Source organism: Prionailurus bengalensis, chromosome A1 (assembly GCF_016509475.1).
Source record: "Prionailurus bengalensis isolate Pbe53 chromosome A1, Fcat_Pben_1.1_paternal_pri, whole genome shotgun sequence".
NCBI classification, from domain to species: Eukaryota; Metazoa; Chordata; class Mammalia; order Carnivora; family Felidae; genus Prionailurus; species Prionailurus bengalensis.
In genome coordinates, this window is record NC_057343.1 from 191770019 (window position 1) to 191787336 (window position 17318).

At 41.2% G+C, this 17318-nt stretch overlaps 1 protein-coding gene across 2 annotated transcripts in view; it reads left to right on the plus strand.

Annotated features, from left to right (window-relative positions):
* TIMD4 (T cell immunoglobulin and mucin domain containing 4) overlaps positions 1 to 16970 on the plus strand; it is a 32087-nt gene extending 15117 nt beyond the window's left edge. Inside the window, exons 6-9 of one of the 2 annotated variants that reach the window (XM_043597452.1) lie at positions 11799 to 11845; positions 13317 to 13410; positions 14691 to 14730; positions 15638 to 16970. In XM_043597452.1, coding sequence (XP_043453387.1) covers positions 11799 to 11845; positions 13317 to 13410; positions 14691 to 14730; positions 15638 to 15722 — 266 coding nt within the window. In that variant the 3' untranslated portion in view covers positions 15723 to 16970. Of the gene's footprint in view, positions 1 to 4855; positions 5015 to 11798; positions 11846 to 13316; positions 13411 to 14690; positions 14731 to 15637 lie in introns of those variants that run through there. The other variant, XM_043597461.1, reaches the window with a different exon arrangement.
* The last annotated feature ends 348 nt before the right edge of the window (positions 16971 to 17318 follow it).

Below are 17318 nucleotides of genomic sequence, written 5' to 3' on the forward strand. Positions count from 1 at the left end.
AAGAATTTAGATTTTATTCCAGGGTCATGAGAAACCATTCATGTTTTCTGGGTAGGGAATGATATTTCCAGTTCTGTTTTAGGAAACATTGCTCTGGTAAGAGTGTGGGAGATGTATGAGAAGGAGCAAGCCTGGGGACAGAGAGGCTACCCAGGAGCCTTTTGTACTAATTCATACCAGAGATGAATGTCTAGAATAGAATAATGGCAGCAGTAACTACAGAGAGGGGACAGAGTCAAAGCCACTTAGGAGTTAGGATTGGGAGGACAGTGACCAGAGTAAGAATGAAGGATGACTCATTCTCTGTACTTGGGAGGTTAGATTGATGTGACAGGTTAACTAGTAAGGAACCCCAGGAAAAAGGGTGAATTTGTTTGGGAGAGCTGGAGTTTGAAGGGCCCCTGAGGAATGTCTAATGGGCAGTTGGGAATATGGGGCTGGGTTGACTTACGGATGCCTGGGTGAGAATGGGTGTCTTTGATGATTGGCACCTACCTCTGATCAAATAATAATTACCATGATTCAGGTTACAATCGCTGAACAGGGACTTAAAAATACACCAATAATTTAATACATATTATCTCAAAAGGGACAGTTCAGGACTCTAGATACGATTTGGGGAATCACTGATAATAAATGACACTTACCAAATGCTTTTTATATACCAGGCTTGGGCACAGTGTCTCATTGTGAGGCATTGTCTGCATCTGTGAGAAAGATGCTGTCATTACTTCCATTATAAAGGAAAAGAAACTGAGGTTTGGAGAAGTTAAATTTGCCAGAGTTTGAACCCTGGGTCTCTTGGCTCTTGAAACTCAGCTCTTAAGCACTTTATTATATTTTCTCATTAGGAGAGGGATAATGGAAAGCTCCTGTGAAATCACCTAAAGATATTGTGTGAGATGGAGGGAGAAATGAAAAGGTACAACCCCATAAAGGGACAACTACATTGGAAGAGGAGGCAGGGATGAAGACAGAAAAAGTAGGAAGGGATCCAGCAGAGCATGAGTGCAGAGAGGGATGAGCTGACAAAAGTTATGGAGGGTATAGTCAAATACTGGGAAATTCAGAATGCTGGTCAAGAAGGATGAGGCCCTTAGGTGGCTGTGAACCATTAGGTGAACAGTGTTAGCTCTCTGGGTGGATGCTCTGAAGTCCAAGACAAGCAATTGTTAGAGAGTGAATATTCGGTGTTCTTCCAAGAAGTTTGAGGATGGATATTTAGAGGAGATAGTGAATGGAGCAAGGTTGGTCCTGGTGTAGCAGAAGGGGATCAGTCAAAAATGAGAGAGGTAGGGTTTGGTCTAGAAATGGAGGTAAGAGAAAAGGGAGTGAGGATAGAATAAATGAAAGTGTGGAGCAATCTGATCTCATGTTGACCTCCCAGGGGATGGAACCAAGACCTTGAACTTCAAGGTCATCCAGTTCATGCATATACCAGACCTGGCCATGGGTTGAAAACACAGGGTGCTTAGTAAAAATATAGATTGCTTTACTCTACCCAAGGCTTGAAGAATTAGAACCTACCCTGGGGGTGGGTCTAAGAAATTGTATGCTTAGCAAACTTCCTCAGGAGATTCTTTTGAAGCCATCCCATCCCTGGCCCCAAGAAGACATTTAGGAGTTGCTGGTGTAGTGTGCACTCTTCGTTCTACGTAGAAAGAAACTGAGGCACACAGGCATAAAAAAGTTCAAAGAGAAGTGGGAACGAGGCCCCAGATAGGACTCTCTTCTGGCTCTCAAATCAGAGCTCTTTCCCCTACATTGCACTATTTTATTAAAGACAAAGCTGAGCCATGTTAGAACTTAACATTTTTTCTGGGTCCTCAGTTGATCAAGGACATAAAGAAGTTGTAGGGGGAATTGCTGTTTTCAGTACAAGTTCAGCAGAAGGAACAGAGGAAGGCAGGGGAATGAAGCAAAGCTCATTTTCACTCACAAATGCCGTTGTTAGGAGGAAAGAAATTGGATGCAGTTGATTTCAAAGTCAACATCTTTCGTGAGGCATTAGCCGATTTGTTTTATCTCTCATGCCCACGCTGTTCACAGGCTCGAATCAGTTGTAGGCTGGCAGTCTGGGGATAAAGGCAAAGGACAAAAAATGGATTTTCATGATTCTTCTCACAATAGCATTATATTCTACCAACCGTACAAATGATATTTTTTCATTAATAAAGCTGGGATTGAATCTGTGTAATTCTAGCATCTAACAGCTCACCTTCAGAAAGGTCAACCAAATAAAAACAAAGGGAGTTGCCAAGCTTTAAGAGAAGTATGTTTGTGGTAAAGCAAACAAAGGGAAAAAGAAGTAAGGTGTCTATTTCAGCCACTGAAATAGACCATGGAGCCAGTTCTAAGATGGGGCCTCACTGACGGATAACCCAGTGAGCTGGGTGACCACTCTGCACACCGAAATGTTCCTCCGACACTGATCTAGGCTCTGGAGAGATCTTTGGTGTCACAGGGGGAAGGGTAATGACATACCTCAGCAGGTTCTGTGATGAGGCAAGGTATCGGTTCTCCCACTGTGAACAAGTCATTGACTGAAGCCCTTTGGCATGGCCGCCTGTTGAACTCTGGGGTGCTCAGCAGCCCAGCAGAGGGGGGCAGACATGGCAGGTGGAATCAGATAACATTGCTCTAACATTGTGAAGAGTTTTCAATCAATAAGAATCGTGCCTCAGATAAATCTCACTGGCTCTGATACTGCCACTGCTTGACTAGTGACCATTACTAGCTGTGCAGTCCTGGGCAAGAGATGGGACCTCCCTAAGTTTCAGTTGCCTCCTCTTTCAAGCACTCTGCTGAAGTTTACTTCCTTCGGTAGATTTATTTTGAAGTTCAAGAGTGATAATGTGAAAGTGTTTTGTGCACTTTCAGCTGCTTACATTGTGCTCGTTATCATCATCATCAATAATAATAGTTAGAAATATATAGTTATTTATATATTATTATAATCAATTATAAAAATTATATTATTAATATTAAAATATTAAAGTAATAGTTAGAAAGATCTCCTTTCCAAAAACTGCACCCATCAAAGCAGCAAAAAGGTTAGGGTTCCATTCCAAATGGATTTCTTCCTATTTTGCCGCAAAATAGCAAGATCATTCACTCTCCACCACTGAACTTTCTATGGCAACTGTATGTGAGCATTTGCCATATTTTCCAAAGACTGTAGAGCTCAGAGGATAAGAGCTTGGCCTCTGCAGGTAGATAATCCTGGCTCTGAGATTTGCTCTTTCCTTTCCTAGCTAAGTGACTTGGGCAAGTCACCTGACATCTCTAGGCCACAGGATTCTCACTGGGCAGTGAGAAAACCAACGGTGTCTATTGCAAAGCATTTTCTTTAAAAAAAAAATTTTTAAGGTTTACTTATTTTTGAGAGAGAAAGAGAGAAAGGGAGACAGAGACTCTGAAGCAGGCTCCACACAGTCAGTGCAGAGTCCAGTGCAGGGCTCGAACTCACAAGCCATGAGATCATGACCTGAGCTGAAATCAACAGTTGGGTGCTTAACTGACTGAGCCACCAGGTGCCTGACTGCAGAGCATTTTCTGAGCTCAAACATGGAAGTGCTTTGACATGGAAGTACTTTGCATTGTGTCTGGCATGTAGTATAGTTAAGTGCTTGGTATATGGTATCCACTTATTATTGTTGTTGTTAGCATTTCTGAGGTTCCTTGGTAAAGTGAGGACTTTGCCACCTCCCTCAACCAAAATCAATCAGCTGGTGTAGGAAGAGCATTGCCCTGCAGAGAGTAGTCCGGGGTTGGGGGGCGGGGATGGTGGATTAGGGATGAGGTCTTAGCTCTGCTTCACTTCATATTGGCACGTGAGAGTAGTGACTTGAGGTGACAACTCTGGGCTCTCATAATGATGACGACATTTTTGTTGGTGGGGCATCCTTGGAGGCAGTGGAAGTTTGACGCAAAGTTTGGAACTCAGTGACTTAAAAAAATATATATATATGATATAAAATTCATATCACATATATATAAATATATAAATATGTGATATTAATATATACAAATATATAGATATATATGTGATATAAAATTTATATCATATATATAATACATATATACTTTTTTGAGAGAGAGAGAGTGAGCAGGGGAGGGGCAGAGACAGAGAGGGTGGGGGCAATAGAGGATCTGAAGCTGGCTCCATGCTGACAGCAATGAGCCCAATGTGGGGTTGGAACTCAAAAATTGTAAGGTCATGACCTGAGCTGAAATCAGATGTTCAACCAACTGAGCCACCCAGGTGCCCCGGAACTCAGTGACTCTTAAATAATGTTGTTCTAGAGTTTCTTTCTGTTAACTCATCTGCATGAAATGTGAAGTCATCTTACCATTCCTTCTTCTTTATGAACCACATTGGGTGCCAACCCAATTTGCTGTCTGTTCCCTTTCAAAATTAAAAAAAAAAAAAAAAAAAAAAAAAAAGGTCCTTACCCAATTTTGCCCTTGGTGCTAAGGAACACCTGACTCACATATGGAATGATTGATTTATTTCAGCGTATGGTGCTCTTTTGATCATTGCACATATTAAAAACATTCAGAGGTCTCCAAAATTTTAAAGCAAGTATGTGAATTGAAGAAAGTTGTGTTTCTGTTTTCAAAAGCCGTTTTGAAATTCCAGATCTGCATTAGTGCTGCCAGGCAAGTACAAAAAATATGGGTTCTAGTCACTTCCTTCGTTACTCATTACTGTGAAACCCTGAATGAGTGAAACTGTCTCTAGATTTTAGTTTTTCCTTAAAAAGGGGGGGATCAGAGGAGATAATTTCGAATTCTTTTCAAATCTAAAATACTCTCAGAAGGATCTTTTTTATCTTGCCTTTGAATTTTTAAGGCCATACCACCAGTGGTCCAGAAGGGGGCAGCATAAGCCAGATGCTACCTATGGAAGAACACCTGAAGGCTTGAAGTTGTCACTTTTAAAGTCCTAGGATTGTGCTAAGATTGTATCATTGAGTTGACTTATATCAGAACTAAATTTGCTTTAAAAGTACATACAGATGAGTCCTGTGTCTATGAATTTAATGAGTCAAATTACTTAGTTATCAGTTTTTAAACAGACCCACTGAGAATATAGAGTGCTTTTATTTCCAGTTGATTTCTGGCACGTAGCCCACTGGCTAGAGTTTGTATTTTCAAATAGGATGCTAATATGCTCTTTTTCTTTCCTCTCAGAGTGGTTATAATCATGATTTTTTGAGTCATTCAGAGTTGAGTTCAAATTTCCTTTTATTATCTGTGCTACTTGAAAGAGTGATTTAAACTTATTCAGCCTCAGTTTGTCTGTAGAATGGATGGTATAAGCATTAAGTGAGATAATTTATATGAAGTGCTTATCGCTCTGCCAGGCATACTGTAGTGCTCAATAAGTTGACTTTTACAGGGAGTTCCATGTAATTTTGAAGCAAATTTCCACCAGTGGGATGGCAAACGGGATGATGTTCAAAATGGATTTTAAAAGATTTTCTTAACTCAAAATTCAATGCCATTCCAGATCTGCACATAGCATGCAGTTTTATTTCAGTGAGTAAGTCCAAATCCACTACCTTAGGCATAACCCTCTTGAGGGAAAGTCTCATCACTCTAGGGTCTGAAGGTCTGAAGGTTTTAGCATTAAAATTGTGCTCTGATATAACACATTTAATTCCCTGACTCCATGGGTGTTGTTTTTGCATCCGGGGACTAACTATACCGGAAGTCAGCAAACTCTCTCCATGCTGGTGGTCTCAACTACTCCGCTCTGCCCTTGTAGTACAAAAGCAGCCCCAGATAACACATGAACAAATGGGCACTTCAATAAAACTTTACTGATGGGCATTCAATATGAATTGCCTGTAGTTTGCATGTGTGATGAGTTATTCTTCTTTTGATTTTTCCCCAATAAAAAAATATTAAAATGATTCCTAGCTCTCAGGCTGTACAAAAACAGGCAGCAGGTTGGATTCAACCCTTGGGCTATAGTTTGGAAACCCTTAATCTATATCATCCAGATACAGGACACATTCTTTAGAAAGGGCAGATGTGAGTCTCCTTCAACAGAGCTCTTCCAACATATGCACTGAATACTGCTTCCTATCCTACTAGATGATAAAAGTCAAGGCAATGTTTTTATGTTGTGGTTTTAACATTTACACTTTATATTTTTATGTTATAAAATAAATACATGCTCTTGTAAAAGAAAACAGCAAAACTCTGTAAAGTGAAATGTCCTTGTATTCTAAACATTCTTCCCAAGCCCTCACCCCAAATGACCAAGATGAAGAAATAATTACCACAACAGTTTGGGCTATATCTTTTCAGATCATTTTTTTTCACACAAAACATTTTACAAAATAATTTTTAAACGTACTTTAAAATGTATTCAACATTTTTTTCAATAAATCTTTATTACAAAGCCACTATGTATCATGCATATGTTAGTTTGAACCATATGAAATGCTGATATTTAAACCACTTTTTAAAAGCTTTTTATTTTGAAACAGTTTTAGACTCAATACAAACTTGCAAAAATAGTACAGAGAAAGCTATATGTTCCTCCAGTTTCCCCCTCCCCCCCCAAACATCTTACATAACTGTAGCATGTGGTCAAAGTAGGAAATGGACATTGGCATGATGCAATTAACAAGTCTACAAACTCTACTTGTATTTCACCAATTTTTTACATGCATTCATTATCTAAAAGCAAACAAACAAACCATTTTTGATATACAGAAAAGTCTCTCTGCCTATATATAAGTCTATATTCTCGCTCTAGAGACTTATATGTATTACATATATATGTATATTACACACATATTACAAACACACATATATGTAATATACATATATAACATGTAATATACATGCGTATTACACACATACATATTCCATACATATATAATATGTAATATACACACATGATATATAATATGTAATATACACATATGTGATATATAATATGTTATATATATATATGTGTGTGTATATATATATATATATATATATATATATGTATATCTCCTGAACATCTTTGTACACCAGTACTCGTATCTAGGGGGCTGTCTTTTACTAATAGCATCACCGAGTTCTTTTTCAGCTGTGAGTTGATGTGTTTCTAACAGTGATCTTCAAAGTGTCACTTAGAAGGTCACTGTGGCAGTGCTTCAGCAAAACCTTGAGAGTTTGCTCTTGACTCAGGCATCTTGGAGAGTTTTCAGTAATTAACATATGATATATATTTTACAGTTAAAATTTTCTCATTTGAGAAAATCTAGAAATTATAAAAAAGTACTAATTAAAAAATTTTTAATTGCCTATAATATTTCCACTCAATGTCAGATGTATCTAGTCTTTGAGTATTTCTTTTCAGTTTTCCTTGTGAAGCAAGAGGTATGCATGTGTTTGTTGTATGTTCTTAAGTATTTACATACTGATTTTCTATACTAAGCATAGCTTTACATCCTTTTTATTTTTTTTATTTAAAAAAAAAATTTTTTTTTTCAACGTTTATTTATTTTTGGGACAGAGAGAGACAGAGCATGAACGGGGGAGGGGCAGAAAGAGAGGGAGACACAGAATCGGAAACAGGCTCCAGGCTCTGAGCCATCAGCCCAGAGCCCGACGCGGGGCTCGAACTCACGGACCGCGAGATCGTGACCTGGCTGAAGTCGGACGCTTAACCGACTGCGCCACCCAGGCGCCCCGCTTTACATCCTTTTTAAAAAATTACCATGAAAAATAATCATTTTCTCAGGTCATTCAAATTCTTTTTTACAAAGGCGCCCAGAAATTTAAAGGTTGAAAAGGACATAGGAGATTGGTTGGGGCAATATCAGCATTTTAGGATGAGTAAACTGTGGCTCAGAGAGAGCAAATATGCTGCCCAAGGTCACACAGCCAGGAAACCTCGGGTAGATACATATTCAGAGACGGCAGTGCAGCGTTGGGGAGACCCAGGTGTGTTCTCACAGTGCTCCAAAGTCTGGGATGGAATCCCACAGGAATTCCACTTTGCCAGAGTACCCATAGGGCAATTTACTGATTTACAATGACAACTCTGCCAAGACTGTCCATATCTTCGTATTTTTTAAAAATATAAATGCATTCTCACCCTGTAGGGAAGTCTAATATTAATCAGAAGTATCGGTGAGTCCATAGACCTGGGAAAAGTGTGGTTAAGTTGAAGATTCTTTTATCATTGTTATTACCTGGTGATGAATTTCTTTTAGGTAGATAACCATACACATATGGTGAAAGTACAAAGTGTACAAAAACATTTTAAATGAGGGTCAGTCTTCCTGTCATCCCTTGTGCCCGTCCCCAGAGCCGCTGTTCCTATGGAAGACCTTAGTGATCACTGTGTCTCTTTTGAATTCCCAAGGATGCTGTAAAAATTTACCAGAAATGTAGTGGCATAGACCAACACAAATTTATCATCTTATTGTGCAGGAGGTCAGAAGTCCTAAAATTGAGGTGTCAGCAGGGCCATGTTCTCTCTGAAGGCTCTAAGGGAAGATCCCTTCTCGTCTCTTCCAGCTTCTGGCGCCTCGGAGATTCCTTGGCTTGAAGCCACATGCCTTCAATCTCTGCCCATCTTTACGTGGCCTTCCCTGTGTGTTTCTCTGTGTCTTCTTCTCTCCTTACAAGGACACCTGCCATTGGATTTCAGACCTATCCTAAATCTAGGATGGTTTCATCTCAATATCTTTAAACTAATTACATCTGCAAAGATGCCCTATCTCTAAAAGGTCACAGTCTGAGGTTCTGAGTACACATAATTTTGAGGAAGACCATACTTAATCTACCACAGTTCCCCTCTCACAGAATTGCTTTTCTTGCAAGTTCTGGGGGGCTCCTGCCTTTGCCTGAATGTGCTTGTGTAAGAGGTCAGGGTCTTGAGAGTGGAAGGACCAAGGTAGCACAGAAAACACAGAAGTGAGTAGTCTTCACTTGCCTACCCCATCCCCTAGCTGTTAGCGTCACTGCGTTTCATGGGGAACAAATGTCGCCAGCCATTTATTCGGTGTCTAACTCTAACACTGGGTTTGGAGTGCCTCCATTGGGCCTTTTGGCATTTTCTGAAGAAGAGAAGGAAGATGAGGAGAAGGAGGGGAAGGAGGAGGAGGAGAAGGAAGAGAAGGAGGAGTATTGTTTGGTATCACTCAGCAGTGTTTGTGTTTACAAAACGTCTCTCCCATTAGACAATTCCAATTTAAAATACAGATTAGCTGTGACAAAACTGACCTGGGATGGCTTTTCTCTTTGTTGGTTTCAATTTCCAGCTTATCCGTCACAAATGATTGTAATACTATAGGATTTTGACAAAACAGGGGTAGGAGATTTGAATTCTTACCTGCAATTTCCAGCTCTAGGGGATAATAGCAGAGAGAAAAACAACAATAACTGAGTTGTAGGATATGAAAACATGCTGAATTTTCTCCTCAGAGTTTATGCTCCTAGGCATTCAACAGGTCACTTTTCCTGTCGAAGAAATAAACTCTTGTACTAAATTATGAGCCTTAGAAAACCCATCATGTTTTTTCTTATGCCTTGAGTGCAAGGAAGGCTGGGAGAAACAATGATCAATTTCAGTAATTATCGGCCTAGATTTTTATTATATTCAGGCCTCGTCTATGTGTGGCTTTATGTTCTGTTTCTATCAGCAGGTTTTGTTGCACATGTGATTTTGCATTCTTCCTTGGCATTTTCTCCTGGCCTGGATTCCTTGACACAGTTCTCACTTTCTACTCTCTGCCATTTGTTTCTTCTGCTTCCTTCTCCATCACCTTCTCTGCCCACCTTTTAAGTGCTGGGGTTTCTTAGGATTCCTGCTCTTCTCTCTTTGGACCCGCAGCCCTTGGATTTCTTATATGCTCTGAGGATTTTAACTCTCCTTGGAGACCGATGACTCCCAAATCAGTATCTGCAACTCCAACTTTTCCTGAGTTTGATTCAGATTTAAATCTGCCAACTGCACGTTAGGCCAGTGTTGTGTGTGTGTGTCCCTCAGGTGCCTTCCTCGCCGACTATAAATTTGAACTCCTCATCCTTTTCACTGAGATGGACACTTCTGCTCTGCTTCTTCTGTGCCCAGTCTTAGCAGACAGCTGGGCAATGGCCCAGAGTCTCAAGAAGGAATCTGCAAATTATCTAAGACTTGTTTCTTTCTCACCCTCCCGTTCAACGTCCACTTCCTCTTGATCTCCCTGCTAAGCATTTCTGGAATCTGTCTCTCTCCCTTTGTTTCTACTGGCTCTGAATTTCGGACCTGGGACCAGATGATAACTGATCATCTCATCTGGTTATTTCCTTATCCTCTTAACTAGACCATAACAAGCTTAAGATGTTTCCATGGTTTCCCACTGCCTATAGCATTAAACGGAGACTTACCAGCATGACTGGTTCCCGCCCATCTCTGTGTCATCCTCTGCCACTCCACATTCCTCATTTTCTACCTTCACAGCCTCTTGCCATCCCACTTGGAACCACACCGTTCCATGCTTCATGGCTTTTCTGATGCTGCTCTACCTAAAAGGCCCTTACTATCTTTCATTGCTAATTCTTACCCAACCTTAACTCAGTTCAGGTGTTACTCATTCAACAAACACTTACTGAGCAACAAGTGTGTGCCAGGCAGTGTTGGGGTCCCATTGTTGAGCAGGCAGAGGGACACTGTCCTCATGGAGCTTAATTCTAGAAGTTCTCACTGAACTATGATGGTAGGCTACATGCCTCTCCCTGTGCCTGCCCTCATCAGCAACCTTCCATGGTCCATCATTACCTCGGCCTGTGGGGCCACTGGTCTTCCTTCTGTAATGTACTATAAATTTCATGATGGTGGGGCCATGCCGTGTTTATCTTAGCATTCTTAGTGCCTGGAATAGTACTTAGCGTTTGGTAGATTCTCAGTATGTTTTCCTTGATGAACTCAATTATTGTTTGTACATAAAAACATCCATGACTCATGAGACCTTCACCTTCTGGAGAACACTTACCCTTGGTCCTCCAGAACAGGTCAGCCATCCTTGTGATATGCCCCTACATCTTGCATTATTTATTCCCAGAATTTTGCATAATTAGGACATTATTTTTTCAACCACTCACTTTTTTTTTTTGTTTCAATTTGATTTCCTGAGGGCGCCTGGGTGGCTCAGTCGGCTAAGCATTTAAATTCGGCTCAGGGCATGATCTCACAGTTTGTGAGTTCGAGCCCCGCATCAGACTCAGTGCTGACAGTTCAGAGCTTGGAGCCTGCTTCAGATTCTGCATCTGCCTCTCTTTCTCCCCCCACCCCACCTCAAGCTCTGTCTCTCTCAACAATAAAACAAAAAATTAGAAAAAAAATTGTTTAAAAAAATTTGGTTTTCTGCCTTAAGTTGTAAATTTCATCAGCCAGGTTGATGGTCAGGCTAGCACAGTACATGGCCTATAATAAATGCATAATAGATATTTGTTAACTAATGGATTGGCACATTTTTTGGCTGGATAAAAATCCTGAATGTGTTGCTGGGACCTACAGAAAATGTAGACCCAATTGCCTGCTGACCTAATGCCCCACTCTACCCATCTATAAAATGGAGATATTCCTGTGGCATAATGTTGGATAGCAGCTGAGTATCAGATAAAACCATCTCAAAACAAATGTGTTGTAAATAAATTATACAAAAAGAAAAGATGGGATTGAAAGATTAAACACATCAACTAAAATTCCAGATGAGGTTTGAAATGCCTATTTCAGGATGTGGTATTTTATTCCTCCACAGAAAATATAAACATTTCCCCCCACTTTTCCTCCCCAGAATCTGAGACAGCAATGGTTGTGCAGAATGAAGCTCAATCAGAAGAGGTAAAATTTTTGTGAAGTATTTGAAGCATGTGACTTCCATTTTTAAAATCCACAATAGAGGTTTGCAGAAATGACCTGGGGAGGACAGATCTATCTAAGCAGCAACGGTTGTGAGTTAGCTGAGGACTCTGTAGACTTGTGCTCTTGGCAGAACTAACATTCATATTGTTACTTCTATATGTGCAGATGCTTTGGAAACCAATAAGAAAAAAAAAACATACAAAAACATGGAAAGATCAATATGTGTTCCTTCTGCATGGCCCAGGGTTAGTGACGTCCTACAGAATCAACCCTTGCCACCAGCATATTTCTTATTTGCTGACCGTGCCTTTCATTAATTTTTATCATCACGAAAGTGGTTCAAGCTGCATCACGTAAAAACTGTCAGCAGTATAGACACCTATAAGGGAAAAGGGAAAATGGTCCCCATCCCTTCTTTCTTCCTTCCCTTCTCCTTCTGCAGAGAGAGATTGTTGTCCCTCCTTGCTGCTGTGTTGGAGAAAGGGACAGGAAGGTGAGGAAATGGAGCATGACCTGGGCAGCAGAGGTGGCATTGAGCCCCTACCAGAACTAGGTGCTGCCTGCAGAGCAAAACTCCTCAAATGATTTGGTGTCAGAAGTCCTGTACACTCATAAAAATTAAAACAAATTTAAAGTGATGTTAATTCATTTAAAAGCAAAGAAAGCAAATCTATTACTTGTTGACCTAAATAACGTTTTATGAAAAATAACTCTATTTTCCCCGAACGAAAAAATATTAGCAAGAGAAGTGGCACTAGTGGCATTGTTTGACATTTCTGCAAATCTCATTAATGTCTGGCTTGCTAGGAGACAGAAAGATACTCTTATCTGCTTGCATATTCTATCATCGGAATGGTGACAGTAGTCCATTACTTGTCATGTAACCTCTGGGAAACCCTACCTTCCATCTTGTGAGAGAATGACAGTGAAAAGGGCAAATAATGTCTCATGAAAATCGTTTTGATCTCATGGGTCCCCTGGATACACTTTGAGAACCACTGCTGTCAAAAAGTTGAAATTGAATTCCATTTTCCTCTTCTATCTTGTTGCCTCTGGAGGTCTAAGTCAGCTGAGGTCCTGAGTTGCATAGAACTGGGCAGAACTCAAAGGATTTAGGTGGTAGCCAATGAAGAGACTTGACCATGGAGAACACAGGGCTCACAGCACAGCTCTTTCCTATCTTCAGACCCCTGAGCCCCACAGCTCATATGCCTGATGTCGGAGACAGGAAGATTTGGGGGTCTGGGAAAATGTTCCAGATTTTCGGAGATTATTTTTAAAAACTTCTGATTTGTAAGGCTGCCTTGTCTTGATCTTGAGACATGTTGGGCAAAATGGGGTGAGAAGCAGTGAAGCTGCTGGTGGAGGGAAGATATGATTGGGACCGGAAGCTGTGTGAGTATGAAGTTCAGAAACGAGTGGCCCCATCACCTTCCCTGTGTCTCACCAGGTAAAAATGGTCATCAACCCTGACCTGCTAATGATCATTGCTCCCTCCGTGGGATTTGTGCTGTTGGTGTTGCTTGTGGCGTTTTTCCTTCGAGGTAAGGAGGGCAGGCCCAGGTGGGATGGAGCCCTCAGAGCTGTGGAGGCTCCAGGAGGGCCTGGGAGTGAGCAGATTCTGCTTTCTGCCCCTGTCTCCATCCCCCAGATTCCTCTTTCCATCCGGTCCCTATCCTGGTCAAGGGAAACTCATTCTCCCTAAGATGCTCAAGCCTTCATGTATCATCTTCCTGATGGAGTTTATATTTTGGAAAAGAAAAAAAAGAGAGTACTTTCATTTACTGGATGCATAACCTGTGACAGTTCTGATGCTATGCTCTTGATGTGCCTCTTTTCTCCCTCATTACTGCCTTAAGTGGAAAGTACCATTATTATCATTGTCTGGGGTGGAGGAAGTTGTGGCCTGGCCTCCTCCTCTGACTAGGACTGCCCCAGGAAGAAAGCCATGAAGGATCTTGGCCTTATTATCTCCTTAAAGCAAGCTTTCCTTACCTGGGTTCCACAGAGAGATCTCGGGGGAAAGTGAATCCCTTGAAATCATGTGTAAAGGTACTTGCATGTTGATATCTGCATTTTTCAAGGGGCAGAGTCCATAATTGTTATTAGATTCTCCAGCCGGTCTGTGACCTTGCACCCCTCCTTCCCACCACCACTCCTCACTTTCAAAACAATAGTTTTGAAACACAGCAAAAAGGAGTCATGAAACAGGGTTTTAAGTTGTCATGCAAAGTATAGGCATGTGGCATCTGGTCCTGTTGTAAAATGGGGGAAAACTGTTCTGTAGTCATCAACAGAAACTGTTTCGAGGTGGTAGATAACGAGATAAGACTGGTAACCATCTCAACTGCTTTGAGCAGCAGTAGCGAAACTTGCACATTTCAGCACCTGTCCCTAGTGAACACCGCCAAAGGGAATTTGAAACTCAGTGGAAGCCTGTCTTTAGCCTTCATGCAAAGCCCTCTTAAAGGCAGAGGCCATTGGTCCTCATACAGTTTTGGAAATTCTGAGTATGTCTCATAAGGAAGTGTTTTAAAACTTGAGTGAGTGCTTGAATTATGAGTGGGCAATGACTTAAAAATGAAGCGGCTTAACACTATTGCCCACACATGGGAACAAATGTGTAAGTGATGGGCACTGCCTCAGGACCCATAGAAGCAGTCACTAGATCTGGGAAAAGGAATGCATTTCCCTGCCTAAACCAGTCCCTAAATTCTCACCTTTGGTCCACCTCTGCTCTTGGGAAGGCAGCTCCTGGCTTAACCCAGCATTTCACATGTCCTAACACAGCTACTCTGCTTATACCATGGCCTTGTCTTTTCAGGGAAAGTCATGAAAACCAATTGTTTCCAGAAACACACAAGGTAATTCATCTTGCATGACTGATTGTTGTAATGATTGTACAAGCTGTTACAAATGATTAGATACTACTCAGTGGTTTAATGACTTGTTCTTGTGTTCTGATGAAATACAGGGTTGGAGAAATGTGGCATTAGAGGTGAAAAAGATGTGGGATTTAGCTCACATTAACCTCTGTCCTGGTTAACACTGTGTTATGTTTGTCCGAAATATAAATACAAAGGCAGGTTGCATTAATAGAAGCATGGCATGCAAAAGAGAGAAGGTGATATGTCACTATCCTCTGTGTTCAGAATTTTTTGTTCAACTCTGAGCAATTCATTTTAAAAGGATGTTGTTAAACAGGAGTTTCCAGAGAAGAGAGCTGGCAGTGGGGAAAATGAAAACATGTAGAATATCATTCCTGGGATTTGGTGCCTCTGCCCAATTAGATCATTGTAACAGTTTTTTTTTTTTAATAGTCTGAAGAGTCTCTGGAAAGAGATTTTGAATATCTGTCCTGTTTTATAGCTTTTTGGGAAAGAAATGAAAAGATTTGGTGTCACCTGATGAAGACTGTGCTTTCATTAACAATTACGTCAATACCAAAATATCAATTAACAAATAAATATTAACAAGTGGGGAAACTGGGGCTTAGCAAGGTGACTTTCCAAGGTCATAAACACATTTAGATCACAATTTTATATTTTGCCAATATAGAAACTTTTAATTCCCTTATTAGAATAGATTTGCAAAAGCCCTTTATCTCCTGCAGCCTCAGTTCTCCCATATGTGAATGGAGAGGCTTGGACTGGATGGAGTTGGAGCTCTTTTAACTCTAACAGCCATGGTTAGTGGCCTTGTGATTTAGCAGCATCCGTTTATTCCTGGTCCTGGTGTTTCCCATTTTCAGCCTCTCTTTTCTCTTTACAGGCTTGACAATGTTGGAGAGTGTAAAAACACCTCTGAAGATATGCAGCATGGAGGGGAAGTTGAAGATGGTCTTTTCACACTCTAACGGGCCACCTTTTCTTAGGATTGAGGATGGGGGCATCATGTGGGAATTGTCAAAATAAGTCCTAGAATGTTTTATTTTTAAAGCCCCATCTATTCCATTGGTGTCATCCATGTAGTCTTGCATTAATTTCACAAGTGCAAGGTATTTTAGAGACCGAAACTTCCCTGCCAGGTGCTTTAATCTCCTCTGTAGCATCAGGCTAAGGGATCTTCCAGACTACGCTTGAATAATTTCAGTGATGGTGAGCTCACTACCACACCTAAAGGAGATCATTCAATCTCAGGGCAGTTCTGAGACAGAAATATTTAAAACAAAGCTGTCTCCAGAAAGCACCTGCCTGGTGGTCCTAGTTGAATTTACTGTGTTTACCCAGAACATGTATAATCTCTCTCCTCTCTGGCAGCGCTCCAGATATTGGAAGGAGAGCTTCATGTCTCTCCAAAGTACCTTGCTCCTGGGACATGATTTCTGGTCCCTTCTCTACTCTAGTTGCCTCTGCCTTGTATGCATTTGTATCTCTCTCTTTATGCCCAGCTTACAGAGTTCAGTGCCCCACTCCAGGTATGGTATGAGCAGCCCTGGGTCTCATCAATAATTCAGGAAGTAATGTGGAACCACACCATAATTTTGGCTCACCCCCTGTTTTGTTTTGTTTTGTTTTGTTTTGTTTTTTAAAGAGAAGATTCTCCCTTAAGGAGTGCTCTGCAGTGGTGGGTGTGTGGTCACACAGAGTCCGGAGTTTCCTGCAACAGGAGTCAAAGGTCCAGGTGGAGGTGGTTGTCAGAGACCTCATTTAAGCTGGAATTTCCCTGGACTCGTACAGTAGCTTCCAAGCCGCCTCCCAATCTATACCCCTTCCCTTCTCAATTGGTTCTTCATGCTGTGGCAGAGATATCCTTTTCTAAATACAGATCGTAGATTCTTGTCTCCTGACTTCTACTTTCGGCATAGAGAAAGCATGTGGGCTCTGCCTGAGGCTGGGTGGCTGGGTGGCCGGGACTTCAGAGGCTAGGCAGCCGACATAGATGAGTGAGGCAAGGGGAAGTGCTGGGCCGTTACAAAGTGGAATGTGTCTGTGTCCACTTGAAGGCATTAACACTCCAACTTAGAATAATGACCTGGCCAAGCAACACATGGCCATCGGCTAGAAGAAGGCAACTGGTCTGAGACTCCAAAGTCCAGGGGGTAGGGTAGGGTTTTGCCAAATGATGACTTAATAAATATACAATTCTTATGCTGAGACTTCCTGATCAGAAGAGATCGTTGGTCTAGTTTTTCGTCTCTCTCCCTCTCTGTGCAATCAGGATGAATTGGTAGCCACCTACAAATAACTTCCTAGTATCTGGGCCCAGGAGAGAGAATCACGTCCCTTACAGAGCTTAAAAATCTAAATGAGACAAAACACATATGGGAAATGCAACAGAATGGAATCAGTGTTGATTTTCCATTTGCACAAGGAAGGGCTTTGATGGAGACATCGTTCTTCCAGCTGATGTTTACATAGTGGGTCCACAATCAAACCTTGAGGATTTAGAACAACCTAATTCTGCAACCTGGACCTTGGTCTTTCTAGGCTAAATGAGATAACATCCAGTT